Below are 15,103 nucleotides of genomic sequence, written 5' to 3'. Positions count from 1 at the left end.
AGAATCAGGAAAGTCGCTTTTTCTGCTCTCTGCTGCCTTAGGAACTCTGCAGGGGACCACGAGGAGCTATGCCATAGATGTTGTCGGTGCCGACAAAGTCGGCACAGACGCTACAAATATAGAAGATACCAAAAACTGTGCCGTAGACGAAGACATCTGTTCCAGTGCAGAAAGTTTTGGAATTTTCAGTTTTGGTGGTCTTTCCTTCTCACCAGAGGGTGAGGAGGAAACAGAATAGTAGCCTCTTTTTCTCTTTCCTAGGAGGGGGTGAACCCGCCGATGTGGAAAGAGCCTCTGAGAAAAGTGATTTGAGAAGGCCCTTCAAAATCAATTTATTTTTACGCTCATTTAAGGTACGTGAGCTACAGTGCAATGAAAAAGCATTCGCCCCTTCCTGATTTCTTATTTTTTTGCATATTTGTCACACTTAAATGTTTCAGATCATCGAACAAATGTAAATATTAGACAAAGATAACCCAAGTAAACACAAAATGCAGTTTTTTAAGTGATGATTTTATTTATTAAGGGAAAAAAAACTATCCAAATCTACATGACGCTATGTGAAAAAGTAATTTCTCCCTAAACCTAATAACTGGTTGTGCCACAACTGCAGTCCAGCATTTGAGATAACAGGCAAGGAGTCCTTCACATTGCTGTTATGGAATTTTGGCCCACTCTTCCTTGCAGAATCGTTTTAATTCCGCCATATTGGAGGGTTTCCGAACATGAACCCCTTTTTAAGGTCATGCCACAGCATCTCAATTGGATTCAAGTCCGGACCTTGACTAGGCCACTCCAAAACTTTCATTTTGTTTTTTTTTAGCCATTCAAAGATGGACTTGCTGGTGTGTTTTGGATTATTGTCCTGCTGCAGAACCCAAGTGCGCTTCAGCTTGATGTCACGAACTGATGGCCGGACATTCTCCTTCAGGATTTTTTGTTAGAGAGCAGATCAATCACAGCAAGCCGTCCAGGTCCAGAAGTAGCAAAGCAGCCCCAGGCCATCACACTACCACCACCATGTTTGACTGTTGGCATGATGTTCTTTTTCTTAAATGCTGTGTTACTTTTACGCCAGATGTAACGGGACGCACATCTCCCAAAAGTTCAACTTTTGTTTCGTCAAACCACATATTTTCCCAAAAGTTTTGGTTATCATCAAGATGTTTTTTGGCAAAAGTGAGACGAGCCTTTATGTTTTTTGGTCAGCAGTGGTTTTCACCTTGGAACTCTGTTATGCATGCCATTTTTGCCCAGTCTCTTTCTTATGGTTGAGTCAAAAACACTGACCTTAACTGAGGGTAAGTGAGGCTTGCAGTTCTTTAGATGTTGTTCTGGGTTCTTTTGTGACCTCTTGGATGAGTTGTCGGTGTGCTCCTGGGGTAATTTTTGTAGGCCGGCCACTCCTGGAAAGGTTCACCACTGTTCCAGGTTTTCTCCATTTTGTGGATAATGGCTCTCACCGTGGTTCACTGGAGTCCCAAAGCTTTAGAAATGGCTTTGTAACCTTTTCCAGACTGACAGATGTCAATTACTTTGTTTCTCATCTGTTCTGGAATTTCTTTAGATTGCGGCATGAATTTCTTTAGATTGCGGCATGAATTTCTTTAGATTGCGGCATGATGTCTTCCTTTTTAGGATCTTTTGGCTTACTTCACTTTGTCTGACAGGTTTAAGTGATCTCTTGCTTCAACACGACTGGCAGTGGCTAGTGAAACTGAACTCAGCTTTCCCAAAAATGTGATTAACCGCAGTTACTTCATGATTTAATAAGGGGGGGGGGGTCAATTACTTTTTCACATAAGGCCATGTAGGTTTGGATAGTTTTTTTCCCTTGATAAATAAAATCATCACTTAAAAACGCATTTTGTGTTTACTTGGGTTATCTTTGTCTAATATTTAAATGTGTTTGATGATCTGAAACATTTAAGTGTGACAAACATGCATAAAATAAGAAATGAGGAAGGGGGCAAATACTTTTTCACTGCACTACAAACCCTTGACAGAAGGAGCAAGGTGGTTGTACCGAGAGATGAGGAACTCCCAAACAATAAACACAATCATGAGAATCACTATTAGGCATTTTTCTCCCACACTTCAGGCATTGTTTGCAGCCTGAACCCGAAGTGTTCACAACCAAACACACAGCTAAAACTAGAAAAAAAAAATACTAACAATGGTATAAGAAGATTACCACAGCAAGTAGAGAGAAAGGAGTGATGGTACAAACATTACCAACAGGTAATTGACAGGAAAGGTGTAAAAGACCTGGCGATATACAGGTACAGGAAAAAATAGACGAGGCAAAGGAACACACTATCCGAAAACACTTGTCTATGTAGAAATATCAAAACATCCAAAAATATCAAAAACTTAGCTGAGAGCTGGCTTGAAAGCGGCTTTACGGCAACACGGCAAACGAGATCTAAGGTACCAGGGAGAAGGGGGTTATGGGTAAATCTTAGCTTGAGAGTTTTTGGCAGGCACGAGCTTTGGTATAAGGTCGACTCGGTTCCGAGGGCTCGGAAACAAACCCATTGGTGATGAACAGAATGAAGATCAACAACATTAGACCTCATTTTTTTAGAATCCCTTAATTATATATGTTATGCCCTGCTGTGTCTGGATAATGAAAAGCTGTACTACAAATGGTTAAGTTGAAAATCAGGGTAAGAATCTATTAAGATAGTTTTCTCCTTAACAGAACCCGTTAATGACTACATACATGCTACAAAATGACAATGGTACAGTGTTGTCCAAGCTTTGTCTTATTAGTAAGTCTTACCTGATCTTGAGACTCCAGCTTGACCTCAGCTTGCAGAGGCTTTTTATGTACATTTTCAGCTGTGCTACAAGAATCTTCCACTTCTGTTTTTTCCATTTTTACTTTCACATCATCTAGGCTAAGCGTAGGTGCATCATCCTGCTCCTTCTCTTCTTTATTAAGCAAGTAACGTAATAATTGGTGATCTTTTACAGTTTTCCTTTTTGAGCTACCAATTTCCTGTTTTACATCCACATTTGCTTGTGACTGATTAGGTAAAGAAACAGAGTGCTCCTCAGACTCCTTCTTCTCATGTTCTAGTGACAATACATTAATGTCTGATGGGCTACCCTCCTGAAGGAGGCTATGCAATATTTTGTGCCTTTCAGTAAGGGAACTGTGAGATGAAGGACACAAGCCATTAAAGGAAGTGTTTGAAGCACCACCAGTTGTAACACTCCCACCATTTAATGAGTCTTTGTTAATGGTGCTGGCATCAGCATGAAGTAGATGGTGCCCTGCTGTAGTAGCTAACAACTGAACAAGCTTAGGATTTGTTATAACCTGCTGTCCTTTATCAGTCTCCCCAAGTCTTTCATTACTATGCACACTGACACTGCCCAGAAGTTTTCTTTCAACTGAACTGCTTTCTGATGGAACCATTTCATTTAACAAGGTGTTACTATTCTTGGCATCTTTGACATCAACTTTAGATGACTGCAAGCTGAGCCGCCCACTAGGTGAGTTTTGGCCAGTAAACTGCCTATGGAGAGGAGACGATGGCAAACTCAAGGGTGTAGTAGGTCCTTCACTCTGTCCCTGCAGACTGAAGGTAGGGCAGGTCCTGCTGTTGGAAGTGCTACCACTTGGCATGCCTGCAGGGGAGTGTATATTGGGCATGGTAGGAGAAAATGGGTTACCAGACATTCTGGGGCTTGAAACCATACTGGGGCTGTCACGGGCTCTTGGAGACATGAACTGTGAAGGGGTGATACCAGGACTGTGCAAAGGTGAACTGTTCAGATTTAAAATACCACTGTTTTGAGGGCTTGATTGACTCAAGGACATGCCACTTCCCATTCTGCTGTTAAACGGACATCCATAGCTAGTTTGCGCAGTACCACCACTCATATGCAGTGTAGGGCCAGGGGAATGACTAAGATCTATTCCTGATAAAGTGTTGCTACTAGGCATAGAAGCAGCAGAAGGAGAGGTAGTGGCATGTGCTGGTGATACACTTGGACTGAGAGATGGACTTGTATGTGGTAGTGACATTCCTGGAGAAACAGTTGGACTCATAGAAGGACTTGCATGTGGTAATGACAGACCTGGGGAAAATGTCGGGCTCATGGAGGGACTGGCTCTTGGTAAGGACATTCCCGGAGAAACAGAAGGACTCATAGATGGACCACCTCGTGACAGGGAAATAACTGGGGACATACTAGAATTCAAAGTGGGACTTGCTCGAGGTAAAGACATAGCAGGTGAAATATTTGGGTTTGTAGATGAGGACAACCGTGGCTGTGGCAGTCCTGGAGAAAAGCCTGGGCTCATCTTAGGGCTTGAACGTGGTTGAACTCCTGGAGAAAAAGTAGAGCTCACTGTGGGACTTGCCCGTGGTACTGACACACCTGGAGAAAAGCTGGAGTTCACTGTAGGGCTTGCTCGTGGCTGTGACATTCCTGGAGAAAAGCTTGGATTCACCGTTGGACTTCCACGTGACAAAGACATACCAGAAGAAAAGCTTGGGCTCACTGAAGAAACTACACGTTGTGTTGACCCTCCTGAAGAAAGGTTTGGGCTCATCATGGGATTTACCCGCTGTATGGATATTCCTGGACTAGTGTTTCCTACTGAACAATTTAAAGTGTGATCCCTAAAGAAACAAACAATATCAATTTTTGAACAATCAAAAAGTTTCACAGAGTTTTGACATGTATTAAACTAAACCTACAATGTAAAATATGTAACATACAAAGACTCACATTTAATAAATAAAACACTACTAAGTCAGCATAGTTAACTATGTGTTTATCAGTGTTTACTGAAACTAAAATGCCACAGCTGAATACATGTACAAATGCGCAGCACTTATTTCCTGGACATTACAGTCAAATAAATGAAGTAAAGGGGAGTCAGACTTTCTAACATCTAAAGTCCTCATTGACAACTAAGGAAATACATCCAGATGTGCAGATGGCTTAAGAGGGCCATTTAGCCACTGAATTGGTGGCTGATTATTGATACAAGTCTAACAGAGGGACAAAAATGATGTTTGAGGTTTATATAAGGTGGAATAGTAATGACAAAATATTTTACTAGCCTAGCATCTCATACTTTTTTCTCCTGAGGATTTTTTTTTTGGCTACTGAGGAGATAATGGACATGACATTTACCTGGAATTGAAGAAACTTGTCCAGGGAACTGGGGCAGACTTTTCATTAATTCCAAAACATGCACTAAATAATGGAGTCACTGGCATAAAATTCCATGCTAGTATCAGTGTTTACTTTACTCACAGGTGGTTTATACAGCTGGTGGGTGCCATGTAGGTGGATACACTATTGGTACATCCATTACTAGCACATTTTATTAAATGAAGCATTTTACTTTTTTAATAAACAGAAAATCCATAATAATTCAATAAAAAAGAAGTTATGTACTTACCATAATGTTCCATGTTAGTAGTCCATCTCACCCTTCATTCTTTACATATGGGATCGGAGCCGGCCTATTTACAAGCTGGAAGACTTCTGGTTGGCTCGTGGCTAGGTAGGTATCCAATGGTGCACCAGTACAATCCGCAGATTTTGTTTGCTGCTGACTAGAAGAGATAATAACAGCCTACAGAAGAAGCCAATACTAAAAGATCTCCATAAATAATGAAATTCATATTTTTCTGTCTCCAGGTACTTCCAGGATGGGGACAGGAGGGCGGGTTCGAAAGAATGAAGGGTGAGATGGACTACTAACATGGAACGTTATGGTAAGTACATAACTTCGTTATGTTCAGTCTTCCTATCTCACCTTCATTCTTTACATATGGGACAGCGTCCCTAGTGCCTTATTCTTGGGCGGCTCAAGGAAAAATACTCCTGAGTACCGTGGAACCAAAAGATGCTCTACCCCGGAGGTTAAATCCACTTTGTAATGAATAATAAAGGTGTGAGGGGTAGCCCACGTAGCAGCTGCACAAATATTGTCAAGTGGAACCTTGGCTTGAAAGGCTGCAGAGGTAGATTGAGATCTGGCAGAATGAGCCTTGATTTTAAAGGGTAAAGGTTTATCCTCAGAACTAAAAACATAAGCTATACAGCTAGAAATCCGCTAGAAATCCAGTTAGAGAGAGTCACTTTGGAAACTGGTAAGCCCAACCTGGATTCGGAAAAGGAAATTAATAATTGATCCAATTTTCTAATGTCTTTAGTCCGGTGCAAATAAAAACGTAATTGTCTATGGACATCCAGTTGGTGAAACCTGTACTCAGCTGCATTGGAGTGATTCGAAAAGAAAATCGAAGTTCTATGGACTGATTCAACGTGGCATGGGAACAGACCTTGGGGACAAAGAAAGGGTTAGTACGAAGGGGACACTCGGTTTAACAGACAAAGCTTGCAATTCTGACACCCTTCTGGCAGACGTGATAGCCACCAAAAACAACGTCTTCCATGACAAAAACTTCAAACAGCATGACTAAGAAAGCTAAAAGGGCGGAGATGTTAATTTTGATAACACAAAGTTTAAATACCATGAGGTCACAGGCTCTTGAACAGGAGGTCTGAGCAAAGTGGTACCTTTGAGGAAGGTTTCGCACAATTTATGAGACATCAAGTTAGAATCTGGGAAACCCAAATGAAAATTTGAAATCGCTGCCAATTGGACTCTGATAGAGGCAGCCGCAGATCTTGGTGAAACAGTTCAGAAAGAAATTCCAAAACCACTGGAATGGAGGCTGTGAAGGGGTCAACATCCATTTTCTCCGCCCAAAGAGAGAATCTTTTCCATTTGCTGGAATATAGTTTCCTAGTGGAAGGTTTATGAGAAAACTTAAGGATATGAGTCACGGAAGGTGAGAAGTCATGAAGCCTGACTAGAAATGGAACTGGAGCAGCCACGCTGTCAAATTGAGGGTGTGTAAAGATGAGTGAAGCGAACCTGACATGGGAGTAAACAGGTCTGGAACTGGGTCCAGAATCCAATGATCGTCCAGGAGAAGAGGCCCGAGGAAGGGGAACCAAACCTGACGAGGCCAGTAAGGAGCAATGAGGATCAATTTGCTTCCCAGTCGTTTCGCTTTCTGAATCACCTTGGGAATGAGAGGAAAGGGAGGAAAAGCATACAGGTGACCCAGGGGCCAATCGTGAACAAGTGTATCACTGGGCGACTCCCAGCATTTGGCTTTGATTGGGCTGGTAAAGAGATCGCATCAAGGCTGTCCCCCACCTGCGGAAAATCTGTTCCGCTGTTTCAGAGACCACTCGTGAGGCATCAGGATTGCCTGGCTGAGCTTGTCGGCTATCACGTTGGTCGTCCCTGGAATGTGTGTTGCCACCAGAAAGCTCTGGGAAGATATCGCCCATTTCCAAACTCGCATGGCCTCTCGACAGAGTGGGTAAGATCTGGTTCCTCTCTGTTTGTTGATAAACCATACTACCGACATGTTGTCTGACTGTATTGCAATAGTCCCCAGAGGAAAAAGGTTGTAAAGTGCTTGCAACGCCAGGAGCAATGCCCTCATCTCTAGAACACGGATATGCAGGTGGGCCTCGTGATCTTGCCATGTGCCTTGGACAGTCCTGCCTAGATAGCCCCCCCCCACCCTATCTGTGAGGCATCCGTGTTCACAGTGGCAACAGGTTGGCGAGGAACAATTGAGACACCTGTGGTCAGTTGACTGGGTAATGTCCACCAAAGGAGGTCCTTCTTGCAGGAATCTGTCAGTAGAATGTGATGGGATAATGGAAGGTGCTGAAAGGACCACTGGGACGACAGGAGCCACTGAAGAATTCTCATGTGCAACTTGGCTAGTGGCACTAATGGTATGGTGGAAGCCATGGTCCCAAGGAGCTGCAAAACAATCTTAACTTTGACCCTACGCAAGGGGAGAAGAAGCTGAATTTGAAGCACCAGGTTTTGTGCCCTTGCGGCAGGAAGACGAACAACCATGTTTACTGTGTCTATCTCTGCGCCTATAAAAATCACAGGTTGAGAGGGCAATAAGGTAGATTTTTCCCAATTTAGAGAGATTCCCAGTTGGGCACAAAGCTGAATAGTATTGTCCCTGCTCTGAAGGAGTAGACCCCTGGTGGGGGCAGTCAGGAGCCAGTCATCCAAATACGGAAACACCTGGAATCCTCAACGTCTCAGATGAGCTGTCACTACTGCCACACATTTGGTGAACACCCTGGGGGCTGTGGTGAGACCAAAGGGCAGAGCACAGAACTGGAAGTGACTGGCTCCCAGCTGGAAGCGTAGATGACTCCTTGTCGCCCTGTCCATTTTTATGTGGTAGTAAGCGTCTTGGAAATCTATTGAGCACATCCAATTATTTTTCCCTAACAACGGGAGTATAGACTGCAGTGTTACCATCCGGAACTTGCCCTTCTTTACTGATTTTCGTTAAATCTGCTGAGGTCCAGAACGGGCCTCCAGTCCCCTGTACGTTTTGACACTAAAAAGAATCTGGAGTAAGCTTCGGATCCTATTTGGTCTGCTGGGACAGTTTGGAAGACTCTTTATGACAGCAACTTGTTGACCTCCACAGTTGCCTGATCCCTGTGATTGGGTGAAACATCTGGGATCTTCTTGGGAACAAAAGGTGGAAGAAAAAAGATTACATAACTTCTGGTAATAATTCTTTGTACAAACTTGTCTTGAGTGATACTTAGCCAGGCTTCTGGATACAAAGAAATGCGACCCCTGACCAGCCCCAGAGAAGCACAGTCGGGCCACACATCAGGTAACAGGTAAGGCCTGCCCCGAAAAGAATCGTGACCTCCCTGGTTTTGCGGACTGCCCCTGCCTCTAGGGCGTCTACCGTTTCCTCCTCCTCCTCTGGAGTCACCCTGTGCCTCCTGGAAAAACCTCTGCGACTTCTTGAACCACATTAGACCGCCCCTCTGACCCTTAGGGTATGATCTAGAGGGAACAGTAAAACGTACTCCCACAGCATAGAGTGTTTTTCCTTCTTGCTTGCACTGGGTGAGAGTGTCCTTTACCTTGGATCCAAACAATGAGGAACTATCGAATGGGGCATTGGTAAAGGCAGACAAACGGCTCCGCAAAGTTACACAAACGTATCCAGGAATGACGCCTCAGGGAAATTCCTGAACCAGTGGCTCTACTCGCTCTATCAGCCGCATATGAAATAAGCCGCATGGAGGAGTTAACGACAGAGGTCAAGGTGGACAACAGGGCAGAAACCTTGTCAGGGACTCCCCTCAGTACATGTACCTTGTAGAGAATCTCCAAACTCTTTAAGGCGATCTCTTTGGAGCCTCGTAAAGTGAGTAAGGTAATTCAGCGATCTAAGGGTAAATACCGCTGAAGAAAAGATACACTTCCCATATCTGTCCATCACTCGAGACTCCTTATTCGGCGGATGAACAGAAGTAGTCTCAGCTAACTCCTCCTTAGTGGCCGCTGCCACCACCATGGCATCTACAGGCAGACCTTTAGATAAAAAGTTTTTTCCTGGAGGGGAAGAAAGGAAAGTACAGTTTTGTGCCTACCATAAATGTAGATGTCCGATAGGTATGCATCTGCAGTCATAACATATGGGTTGTCCTGCCTCAGGCAGCCCTTCGGTCGGCCGGATTCCTAAGTCTGGGTCTGGCCTCGGCTGATGTCGCACTTTCCCCGACGTCAGGGCGTCTGGGGTATAAAAGCATCAGCCGACGCCATTTTCCTCAGTTTTTCTTGCCCCAGATGCCAGGTGCCCTCTAGGAAGGCTAAATTTGGTTAAAAGTAGAAAAAATTCCAACATTTGCAAATTTATATACATGTATAAACAAACAAATACACCATAATAGATTCCCCCAGCTAGCTAAAAGAGGGGTAAGTACCCTAGGAATACCACAGAGGGGTAGGAGGGAGGGTAAACCTGACTGCAGATGCATACCTATCGGACATCTACATTTATGGTAGGTACAAAACTGTACTATGTCCTTCAAGGATGCATCTGCAGTCATAACATATGGGTAGAATACCATAGCCAATCTGGGGGAGGAGGTACTAAGAAAAGGATGGTGTAGTTAAGATCCCCTGCAGGACTGCAGTTGCAAAACCTGCTCTGGATCTGGAGTATAAAGGTAGATTGTAATGCTTGGCAAATGTATGCACGGAGCTCCAAGTAGCAGCTTCTAAAATGTCCTTGGTGGCCACCCCTCGTAGGAAGGGGCTGTAGTGGTGGCCGTGGCTCTTGTGGAATGAGGCCTGATGTTTTCAGGAACTGTTTTCCCATGAAAGGAGTAGCAAAATCAAATGCAATTTCCTATCCATTTTGAAATTGTCTGTTTGGAAATTGCTTTTCCTTGCACCCCAGTAGCATATGCTACAAATAGTTGGCCAGTTTTTCTGCTATTTTTTGTTCTGTCCAAGTAGTAGCATAGTTGTCTGTGTATATCCAGGGTGTGCAAAAGTTTTTCCCCTCTATTCTGTGGATTTGGGAAGAACGTAGGCAAGTGAATAGCTTGGTTCAAGGATACCCTAGATACCACCTTTGGCATAAAAGTAGGATTGGTTCTTAGGGAAACTCTGTCCTGATGGAAAGTAAGAAATGGCTGCACTGCCATTAATGCTTGTAACTCAGATACTCTTCTTGCTGAAGTTATTGCCAGAAGGAATGCAGTTTTCCAAGACAGAAACTGTAGATCCGCTGATGCTGCTGGTTCAAAAGGAGGAAGTGTCAGTTTCTCCAGCACAAAGTTGAGATCCTAAGCAGGTAGAGGGAGTCTTCTTGGAGGTTTAATGTTTTTGATCCCTCTCAGAAATTGTCTGAGGAGAGGGTGTGAGAAGATAGGTGGATCCACATTGTATTCTGCTGAAATTGCTGAGGCATGAATCTTAATGGAAGAATAGGACAGGCCATTGTGGAACAATTCTGCTAAGTATTCCAGGATATGTGTCATGCTTGCCACCATGACATCTGAGCCTTTTGATGCGCTCCAAATGAGAAATCTCTTCCATTTAGCTGAGTATGTCTTCCTTGTGGAAGGCCTGCGAGCCTCCAAGATAATGTCCTTCACCCTCTGTGATAAAACAGTTTGATTGGGATTTAAGGAATTTTCCAGGCAGTTAGTTGCAATGTTTTCAAGTTGGGATGCATGGTCTTGAAATTGTTCTGCGTCAGAAGAAGAGGCCATAGGGGGAGAGGCCATGGTTTTGCCTGAGACATGCTTCTCAATAATGGATACCAGTGTTGCCTTGGCCAGTCTGGAGCTATCAGTATCACTCTTGGTTGTTCCTCCCTGATCTTCAGTAGAACCTTGTACATCAAGGGGAGAGGTGGGAAGGCATATACATTTGGCTTTCCAACTGAAAGAGAGAGAGTCCACCCTCCAAGCTTGTGGGTGGTATGTCCTTGAGCAGAATGTCTTCAGTTGATGGTTGAGTGGGGAGGCGAACAGATCTATCTCCGGCATTCCCCATGTCTTTGCTATGAGTTGGAAGATGTCTGGGTGCAGCATCCATTCGTGTGCATCCATGATAGTTCTGCTTAAGCTGTCTGCTAGTGTATTCTCTTTTCCCGGTACGAATTGGGACTGTAGCTGGATTTTGAGTTTCAGGCATAGTTCCCATAGATTCATAGCCAGCCGGCATAGAGGGTAAGAGTGTGTGCCTCCCTGCTTGTTGATGTACCACATGACTGTGGTGTTGTCTGTCCTTATTAACAGGTGGCCTTGTTGGAGGAAAGGTTTGAAAGCCTCGATTGCATGCATCACTGCCAGCATTTCCTTTTGGTTTATGTGCATGCTTAGCTGTCCTTGAGGCCATAGGCCTTGGATGCATTTGTCCTCCATGTGAGCTCCCCATCCTCGGTCTGAAGCGTCCGTGGTGATGGTCTGCCTTGTTTTTGGTTTGTTGAAAGGCAACCCTCTGTTGGACTGGCATGCCTGAGCCCACCACAGAAATTCCTTTTGAAGGCATGGAATGATTGGTATCAGGGTTTCTAAACTGTGACTGTGTTGAGACCATACACTCCTTAGGTACCACTGTAATTTCCTCAAATGCAGCCTGGCATGTGGTATCAGAATTATGCAGGATGCCATGTAACCCAGGGCCTGCAGGATTTTCCTTGCAGTAAGTTGAGTTTGTCTTGTCATAATCATGAAGTAATCTGGAAGTTGTTTTTGTTTTTCTTCTGTGAGAAAGGCTATTTGGGTGGCTGTGTCCAGATCTGCACCCAAAAAGGTTATTCTTTGGGATGGCACTGGTCTTGACTTTTGGATGTTGACTGTGTATCCAAAGGCCTGCAGCAGGTGTATGGCATAGGCCAAGTCCTTTATCAAATTTCCCTTGTTGTCTGCTTGTATTAGGCAGTCGTCCGGGTATGGATAGATTTGAATTCCCTGTAGTCTGCAATGTGCAATTACTGATGCCAGGCATTTCGTGAATACTCTGGGTGCAGTAGATAAGCCAAAGGGCAATGCTGAGAATGGATAATGCTCTGATCCTGCAAGAAATCTGAGGTGTCTTCTGCAACTTGGTCGAATAGGGATGTGCAGGTATGCCTCCTTGAGATCTAGAGTCACCAGCCAAGACTCCTTGCCCAACATGGGAAGAAGTTGCTGTAAGGTCAGCATCTTGAATTTTGGCACAATGAGATAAGTATTCAGTGCGGACAGGTCGAGAATAGGCCTCCATTGATTTTCTTTTCTTGGTACAAGGAATAGTCTGGAGTAAAATCCTTGTCCTTGTTCTGAACTGGGTACCTTTTCTATAGGTTTCATCTGAAGCAAATTGTTGATGTGTCTTAAAGCCTCTGCCCTCTGATTTGGTGGAAGGTTTGGCATTCCATTTCTTTTTGGCAAAGTGTGGAAGTGGAACCTGTATCCTTTGTCTATTATTTGCAGTGTCCATGAGTCCCTTGTAATATAATGCCAGTTTTTTGAGAATAAAGCCAGTTTTCCGCCTAAGGGTGCTTCCAGTTGATCTCTGGTAGACGGAATCAGAGTTAAGTCACTGAGCCTGTCCTGGTGTAGTAGTTGTTGCTGTTGCTGTTGCACTACTCCTCTGGTTGGCAGGCTGCCACTGACGGCCCCTGTAAGAGCCCTTCGATTGACCTCTGCCTCTAGGGCGCCTGTTCCTGTCCCTCTGGGCTCTGTCTGAGTCTGGAAAGGACCAATTCTTAGTAGGCCAGTTTCTGCTGAACCTCGGTGGTTGTTCTTGCAGGAAATCTTTAACTGTTTGCACAGATTTTGCCTTTTCTTCAACCTTTTTTAAGATCTCCTGAGCAGAGGAGCCAAATAAATTTTGTTTCTCCATTGGAGCATCCAGGAGTTTAGCTTTAACATAGTCTGGCAAAGATTGTTCCTTCAGCCAGGCATGCCTACGAATAACTGCCCCAGTCATAGCTGATCTAAATGAAGCCTCCAGTGCATCATAGCCACATTTTAAGAAATGATTACTAACTTGTTGTGAATTGTGTATCAAATCCTGAAGGGATTTACGGTCAAGGGGTTCAGGAGAAGAAAGTTTCTTATTCAGTTCATCTAATAAATACTCTTGGTACTGTATCATATGAAATTGACAATTTAATGCTCTGACAGAAAGAGTAGCAGAAGTATACACCTTCTTTCCCCATCTCTCTAAAGCTCTAGACTCTCTTTCAGAGGGTAGAGGATTTTTGGCAGTGGCGGCCGCAACCCCTTTAGGGCCCTGAGAAATAGTTTCTGGGTCTGCAAAATGGGCTTTATACAGATGGAAATGAGAATCCGGGACCCTGTAGTATCTGTCAGGTTTGGCAGTGGCCGGAGGAAGAGTATCAGGGGCTGCACTGACATCATTGTACACACCAATTACATTCAGAACAGGAGGTATTGCTAAGGGCCTATGTTGAGGCAAATGCAAAAAGGTCCTTGATCTTTTTCTAGAATCAGAGAAATCCTGACCTTGCCATTGAAAATGCTCTCTCATGGAGTGTACAGTCTCACCAAAAGAAAACTCTTCAGGAGGGGAGGCCGAAGGGATAGATTCCTCAGCATCTGAATCCTCACAAGGCGAATAAGCCTCCTCCTGGTGGTCTGACAACTCAGATCCATCCGTGGAATCATCTGAAGAGTGTGGGTCAGAGGGGTCAGTCCTGGGCCTTTTGTCTGGAGGAGGGTGAGAGGCCCTGTCTGGGTGAGGTTGTGAACCTCTAATTAAAGAAATAAGGTCCTCTGCAAGGCTGAGGATCTGAGAACTAGAGGAAGGCCTCTGGGAAGTAGTTTTAGTAGGCAAAGCTTTTGATAGTTTGGCAGCTTTAGCCCTAGAGAAGGCCTTAATGGACATGGAAGCTGGGGGCCTAGCTGCCCCACGTGCAGGAGTAGAAATGTCCAAAGGTATGGTGTCGGACATTTCCTGAACACTGGTTTCGGTAGGAAGTTTGGTAGCCGACTCAGCCGGGGCCTCCCGGGCCTCGGAGATTGGTTGAATAATTTCGGATGTAGGAATCAACGAGGACTAGGTTTCGTTCGAAACCGAGACACTCGCGGTTGGCCTTGCCGTGGTTTCAGCTGAAACCGCGGGCTGCAAGTGTCGGTCCTTTTCCTTCCGTTTTTTTCACTAGATGCGAAGTCGGAGTCTCCGACGGCATTTTATAAGCAAAACTGGCCCCAAAAAATTCCTCTACAAACTCCGACCGACGTCTAAGGGTTCGTCGGTTGAAGGAGGCACAGGCTGAACAGGCCGATACGTCGTGGTCTGGGCCTAAGCAAGGAAGGCAGTAGGAATGGAAATCCTTATGAGGTATTTGTTTCCCACAAGTTAAACAATTATTTACTTTGTCTGACATCGGCTGAGGCAAGAAAGAGTCCCCAACGGGGTACTTAGCTTTTTTGAAGTCTTCGGTAGCTGAATTCACTGGATCTGACCGACCGGCACTTGCAAACAGCTTCTGCTTCGGGCACCGCGCGGCAAGAAAGACTGAGGAAAATGGCGTCGGCTGATGCCCTGACGTCGGGGAAAGTGCGACATCAGCCGAGGCCAGACCCAGACTTTGGAATCCGACCGAAGGGCTGCCTGAGGCAGGACAACCCATATGTTATGACTGCAGATGCATCCTTGAAGGACATCTTGTTCGGTCTTCCTGGGGACTGGCTCCACTGCATCAAGAGCATCTCACACCTTTCGACTAAA

At 44.7% G+C, this 15,103-nt stretch overlaps 1 protein-coding gene across 4 annotated transcripts in view; it reads right to left on the bottom strand.

Moving 5' to 3' along the window:
* NCOA1 (nuclear receptor coactivator 1) overlaps window positions 1-15,103 on the bottom strand; it is a 1,171,950-nt gene that overhangs the window by 468,751 nt on the left and 688,096 nt on the right. For all 4 annotated transcript variants that reach the window (XM_044062390.1, XM_044062389.1, XM_044062386.1 and 1 more), the window contains exon 10: window positions 2,786-4,640. In XM_044062390.1, the coding sequence (XP_043918325.1) occupies window positions 2,786-4,640 (1,855 nt within the window). The remainder of the gene's footprint in view (window positions 1-2,785; window positions 4,641-15,103) is intronic.

The sequence above is a fragment of the Protopterus annectens genome, chromosome 2.part1 (assembly GCF_019279795.1).
Source record: "Protopterus annectens isolate FY-2018-M chromosome 2.part1, PAN1.0, whole genome shotgun sequence".
Classification (NCBI taxonomy): Eukaryota; Metazoa; Chordata; order Ceratodontiformes; family Protopteridae; genus Protopterus; species Protopterus annectens.
Note: the sequence above shows the minus strand (reverse complement) of the source record. Positions and strands in the feature narration are given on the sequence as shown.